A 6,811-nucleotide genomic window follows, 5' to 3' on the forward strand; every position below is an offset into this window, starting at 1 on the left:
TCATTTTGTAAAACAAACTTAATTACTCCTAATTGTAAAATTACATATTAAATGCAAATGTGACATATTTTTTATATTTTTATTAATTTAACAAATAAACATGCACAGACAAAAATATAAATAATTATCCAAAAGTGCCACGAAAATTCAAACATTGCACACAAAGGAAAATTGTTTTATTTTGAATTTTTGGGAGTAATTCTCATATAGGGCAAAAATCACGTGCTCACACTAAGCAATAACAATAACTTCATACCAAGAAATATCCGAGATCAATTTCTATACTTACACTCTTACTTAACATTGAAAGCTAGACTAATCAACAAATAAACTATACTAGGCTACTGAATGAACAACAGTCGTGTTCAGATCACTGGCCTCCTAGCAGTCCAAATTAACTTCAAAACAGTCCAAGTTATACAATCCAAAGTCTGTCCAATTTAATTACCAAGCAATTTCGAACTAGTTAATGAAATACAGAGACAGATTCGCGTAGTAATTAGCGATTCTCCCTCATTTTTGATTTCAAAGTTGTTCGCATACATTGAGTGGAACTTCAAATTATGAGAGACAACAGTGTACCTGGAAGTTGAAGTATAAACCAAAAAAAATGAGGGGGTCAGTCAAACAGCAACAGCAGCAGCAAATAACCAATCCAGCAGGGTTCAACAACGACAATAAGAGAATTTTCAGAAAACAAATGACACGAGAGAATCCAAGAATCAACCCAACAATCAATAAACCCAAGCAAATAACCAATCAACTCAGTCGAACAAACCAGATTCAACTTGAAATCATATTCTTGGACCTTTCAAGCTTCAGTTACTGAACAATACCAAGAAAACTTAAGCTATTTTAATCCTAGATGAACTAGAATCAGAAAACTTCCTCAATGGAACAATAATATTATTTTTTTAGAATTTCTTGTCTGTTTCTCTTCCTCTATCTTTTACTCTCTCTTTTTAGATTGCTTTTTACTCCCCCATAACTCTGTCCTAAGTCCCTCCATTTATACCCAAACACTGACCTTGCCAGCGCTCAAGAGCACTCAGGCAGAATTAAGAAACTAATTCTGCCCATGATCTTCTTTAGAACTCCACTAGAGTATGTTTTTCCCCATTATCCCTTGTCTTTTCCTTATTTAATGTTCAAGCAGGTATGGGCAACATATTTTAATCAATACCTTTTAAGCCTCCCCATACCATTATGTTTTGTTTCCCACTAGCACTAAACAAATGCATTAGTTTAATGTTACATTAGTACTTACTGGACAGAACACTTAAACCAACCATTTTTAAACTTTTAAGTCCCAAATTATCCCTTGAAACACCGGTGATACTGGCTATCCCTTGGGAACAAATATAACTCTAAATTAACCTCGAAAAAAATGCTGGAACAACAAGTATACTGGCTATGAGCCCTGAGGCTGAAAATACAAAGGTCAGAAGATAAAACAACATCAAATAACTTGAAGAGAACAACTGAACTATAGACATGAATGGGTCAATCGACGAGACCATTTAATTGATTCAACATATGCCAATCGACCAAAATGAGAAAAACTAGACCAGAAAAAGGTCCGAAAGAGGAGGAGAATTAATTGACAGGAGTGATGAATTACAACTTAGCACGGACGAATTACTTGACAAAATGATGAAAACCTGAAGAAGCGACTAATTGTAACTTAACACAGACAAATAAACATATATATATAAAAAGAAAAAAAAAGGAGCTAATAAGAACTTACTGTTCTTTTCTCGGATCTCACCAACATGCCCTTTCGAACTTGAGTTCCAGTTAGTATTATACATCTATTTCGTCAGAAATAGGCTTATAATACTAACTAGAACCCGTTCAACCCTGACAACTTCGAAATAGTCTCGAACCGTTGAACCCTAGATCCGCCATTCGACGAGTTTTACTCGGATTCGAGCCAATTTGGTTAGGGATTAGCGATGAGGAGGTCTAGGGGATTATTGGGTGTGATTTTGGGGTTAAGTGGGCAGGCTAGGGTTTGAGACGGGGATATTCGATCGAAGATTCGAGAAGTCATAGTATGATTCGAGGTTAATAGAGTGTGGAATCGGAGAGGGGGGAGCAGGGTGGTTCAGGGGTGTGAGTTTCGTGGTCACCGACATCGTTGCCGTCGGCTTTATGGCAAAGGGGTACGAGGGCGGCTAGGGTTTGGTGGAGGGTTTGTTTTAGTCTCTGACTTGGAGACGAAGGAGTGAAAAATGAGGCGGGTGAAAGGGGTTTGGGGTTTTTTGGTATATTGAAAATTAATTGATTAATCTGGACCGTTGGATGATGGGAACCACCGGTCCAGATTAAGTCGCTTAAACCAAACGGGGTCGTTTAGGCTTAGCTGGGGCGGGTATGGTTCGGGGTAAGCGGGTCAGGCTAGAAACGGGTTATGGGATGGGGTGATCTGGACTGTTGGATAAAGTCATATCAACGGCCCAGATTGGGCGTCAAAGAACGATGTCGTTTTGGCCATCTCTGAGACCAGCCGGTTTGGGCTTGGGTTAGGGTGTGACATTGGGCCTGAACCTTTCTTTTAAAACTAGCCCAGTCCGATTTTTAACTCTTCTTCTCTTGTTTCTTCTTTTTCTTTTATTTTCTTTTTGATTCCTAATTACCAAAATTCTAAAATAAATTGTAAAGCCAAAATTAACTTAGAAAATACTAATTAACCCTTAATAATAATTATCACACAAAATTAAATACAAAGATAATCACACAATTTGACATTAAACCCTAAAAACGCGAAGTACGTTATTTTTTTTTCGATTTTCATTTTCGTAAAATAAATTACTGTTTAATTAATCCTAAATTGTAAATGCAAATGCAAAACATATATTTTTTGTATTTTTCATTAATTAAAATAGAATAAACATTCATAGACAAATAACACTGGTGCACCCCAAGGCGATACACTAGGTCTAACAAAACCCTTTGTTAATAACTCTTCAAGTTGCTCCTTCAACTCCTTCAACTCTTTCGTAGCCGTACGGTACGATGGGATAGATACAGGCTGGGTGCCTAGAGCTAAATCAATACAAAAATCAATATAACGATCCGGTGGCATGCTAGGAAGATCAGAAGGAAACATATCAGCAAACTCTCAAACTACTGGAACTGAATCAGTCGTCGGAGACTCTGCGGTGGTGTCCCGAACATAAGCTAGATAAGCCAAACACCCCTTCTCGACCATATGCCGAGCCTTTAGGAAAGAGATAACCCGACTAGATGTATCAACTGTGGAACCCTTCCACTCCAACCTCGACAACCCTGGCATTGCTAATGAAACAGTATTGGCATGACAATCTAGGACTGCGTGATATGAAGATAACCAATCCATGCCCAGGATGACCTCAAAATCGATTATATCAAGCAACAGGAGATCTGCTCTAGTCTCGAAACCACCAAATGTAACCACACAGGATCGGTAGATCCGATCCACAACCACAGAATCACCCACATGAGTGGACAGATGAATAGGAGTGCCCAAAGGCTCAGGAGAAATAACCAGGAAGCAAGAAAATAGAGATGATACATATGAATAAGTAGACCCTGGATCAAATAACACCGAAGCATCCCTACCACAGACGGAAATGATACTTATGATGACGATATCTGAGGCTAATGCATCTGGCATAGCCGGAAGAGCATAAAATGTGGCTGGAGCACTGGCTAGATGGACTCCACCTGACTGAGTAGTGGCTGGCTGACCTCTCCCTGCCTGGACACCACCCCTAAGATGACCCCTACTAGTCTGCACTCCACATCTAGGTGGCAGGGCAGTCGGTGCTGAAATCATAGGCTGCTGACCTTGCTGTACTGCCTTGCCCCGAAGCTTGGGGTAGTATCTCCTCATATGACCAAGGTCTCCGCACTTGAAACAACCCGGCGGTGCTACAGCCTGCTGCCTTGATGGATGACCCTGATGGCCTGTAGACCCACTGGAAGAAGTTTGGATAGATGGTGGACGGTATGAACTCTCCAGCATAGCACTGAAATTGGAATCAGAAGAACCCTGAGGACTTGAATACCCACCGGAGGAACCCTGAATAACTGGCGGGCGATAATAACTCTCTAGCATGGCACTGAAATAGGGGCATGCCGGAGCACCCCGAGCAGGTGGCGGTGCTGAATATGGGGGCCTACTGGGCTGACCCCTCTCAAACTAACCTCTACCCCTAGCTGGGGCACCTCTGAACTCTCCAGAGAATCTAGCCCTCTTGTCCTGCTACATCTGCTCTCTACCCCTTAGATGGTAGCCCTCAATCCTCCGAGCAATCTCCACCACTAGTTGATAAGGAGTCCCCATCTCCACTTATGGGGCGATGTTGGACCTAATGCCAGAATGCAACCCTGCAATGAACCTTCGCACCCTCTCTACATCAGTAGGAAGTATCATCAATGCATGACAGGATAACTTAGAAAACCTCTCCTTATAGTCGGTCACCAACATCTAACCCTGCTCCAGCTGCTCGAACTGATATCGTAGCTTTTCCCTCTCAGAGGATGGAATATACCTGTCAGGAATAACTGTGAGAACTGACTCCAAGTGATTGGAGGAAAACCTGCTGGCCTGCCAAGAGCATAGGACTGCCACCATCTACGGGCCCTGCCCTCAAGCTGAAAAGTAGTGAAATCAACCCCATGCGACTCCAATATCCTCATGTTGTGCAGTCTGTCCCTGCACCTATCTACGAGGGCATCCTCATGACGCTCACCCCCGAATATAGGAGGGTGAAGTCTAGTCCATCTGTCTAATAACTTCTGCAGGTCACCAACCGCAGCTGGTCTAGGCTGGGGCACCACTGTAGCAACTCGCTGGGCCCCATCTGTGGGTAGTTCACCCAGAGTCTGATACACTGCATCTGCGTACCCAGGAGCCTGAGCAGTAGGGGTCTGTGCTCCCCTTTCTGCCTGTGATGTAGCTGGATCCGCTGGAAATAAACCAGCCTAAGTCATGGAATCCATGAATCGCAGCATACGGCCCATGACCTCCTGGAAGCCCGGTGTTGTCATAAAGTTCGTTGGGGTAGGCTCAGCTGCGGGCACCTCTCCCTGCTCCTCGATGATAGGATCTCCCGCAGGATCTAATGGTGGTACTACTTGGATAACTCTGGGACACCCTCGTCCCCAACCTCGGGCCAGTGCCCTCCCCCGGCCTCTGCCTCGATCTCTAGCAATAAGGGAACAACTCTTCCCGGGTCTGGAACATCAGCCGTGCGTGTCCTCACGTTCTGTGAGAGAATAGAAGAGATAAATTTAGTATACCAAACACTGCACGATAAGAAATGAATAAATAGTAGTTTTCCTAAAACCCTATAGCCTCTCGAATATAAGTACAGACGTCTCCGTACCGATTCACAAGACTCTATTAGGTTTGCCCATGACTTGTGAGACCTACGGGAACCTAGTGCTTTGATACCATGTTGTCACGAACCATTTCCTCAATAGATCGTGATGGCACCCAAAACCATTGTCAGGCAAGCCGACGCGGAAATATAATTAAGTTTTCATTTTACTTTTCACCAAAATAAGTGCAGTAATTCCTTAAGCTATAGTTAAAACCAGAAATGAATAGTAATGTGCCAAAAACAATCATACAACCCCAAAATAAAAGTCTGCTAAGGTGTGTGACAAGACCTGGTGTCACAAGTAGTGGGCAACTACCAGAATGTACAAAAGAATAAAACTATCCTACTGTCCGAAACAGAATAGACAACAAAAGTAAGGAAAGACTCCATCAAGCTACTGAACGGCACAGGAAGGGGCAACTCACCGTGGAAGTCTCGGACTATGAATCAGGGGCACGCACCAGACTGGTAGCCAGATGTACCTGCCTCAGATCATGTACAATTAAATACAGAAGTGTAGTATGAGTACATAAAAAATATGTACCCCGTAAGTATCCGTCTAATCTCGAAGAAGTATAGACGAAAGGTCGACTTGATACTTACTAAGGTAAAATAATATAAGAAAGTGTCACGCTAAGCATGGGGGTCACAATTACTCAACAATTTATAGCAAGAGGTAATAAGTCATGTTCTCAACCATTTTATAGTTAGCCATTTATTTTTCAAATATTTAGCAGAACAAGTCATGGATAATATTTCACATAGATATCATGCATACAATATGCCGAGCTCGAGGCCCGATCCAATAGAAAATAAACTGTGCACTGCCAGATGGTCGAATGACGCAAACCATAGATGCATCTATTTCTATCGAGACGATCAGCCTGATCCACAAATATCAATTAATATCAAGAAAACACATGAAGGCGTATTTATTTTCAAACAAATTCATACAAGTGTCCAACAAGTGTATACATTCGCTTATATTCCTTTCCAAGTCTCTAGCATACCCTATGTCACGACCCCAACGCTGGCCGTGATGGCATCCAACACAATGCTAGGCAAGCACGACCAACTAACATCTCACAACCTCTTTCTTTGTAATTCAATACCAATTTTCGGGGTTTAATACCAATTTAATATAAATAGAAGTATGAATTTAACAGATGAAATGTGCGGAAACCATAATCACGAAAAATTTCTGTAAAATAGCCCACCATCCGGTGTCACAAGTCTGAGCCTCTAATACAAGATTTCAACAATCTAATACAGAAATATGTCTAAAATGCGGAATAATAAGTGGAGATAGAAGGAGAAATCGGGTCTGCGAATGCCATGCAGCTACCTCGATAACTCCGATGAAAACAGAACGGCAGGAAAGCACGCTCTATGCCTCAGGAATACCTGTTCTAAGCACTAAGTAGTTCTATACCAAAACA

General features: G+C 42.0%; 1 protein-coding gene across 1 annotated transcript; it reads right to left on the bottom strand.

Moving 5' to 3' along the window:
• Positions 1 to 2,875: 2,875 nt before the first annotated feature.
• LOC138880241 (uncharacterized) lies at positions 2,876 to 4,102 on the bottom strand. Its single transcript, XM_070159919.1, has 2 exons — positions 3,282 to 4,102; positions 2,876 to 3,089 (listed from the first exon to the last, which is right to left on the bottom strand). Exons 1-2 carry the CDS (start codon positions 4,100 to 4,102, stop codon positions 2,876 to 2,878), a joined length of 1,035 nt encoding a protein of 344 aa, XP_070016020.1.
• Positions 4,103 to 6,811: the final 2,709 nt, after the last annotated feature.

The sequence above is a fragment of the Nicotiana sylvestris genome, chromosome 10 (genome assembly GCF_000393655.2).
Source record: "Nicotiana sylvestris chromosome 10, ASM39365v2, whole genome shotgun sequence".
NCBI classification, from domain to species: domain Eukaryota; kingdom Viridiplantae; phylum Streptophyta; class Magnoliopsida; order Solanales; family Solanaceae; genus Nicotiana; species Nicotiana sylvestris.

What these genes read in the sequence shown, in the direction of transcription:
- LOC138880241 (XM_070159919.1), bottom strand. Translation starts at nt 4,102, where the DNA reads ATGCTAGAGAGTTATTATCGCCCGCCAGTTATTCAGGGTTCCTCCGGT. An exon ending in GCAATGCCAGGGTTGTCGAG is followed by an intron (nt 3,090 to 3,281) that starts GTTGGAGTGGAA and finishes TGATCTTCCTAG; the next exon opens with CATGCCACCGGATCGTTATA.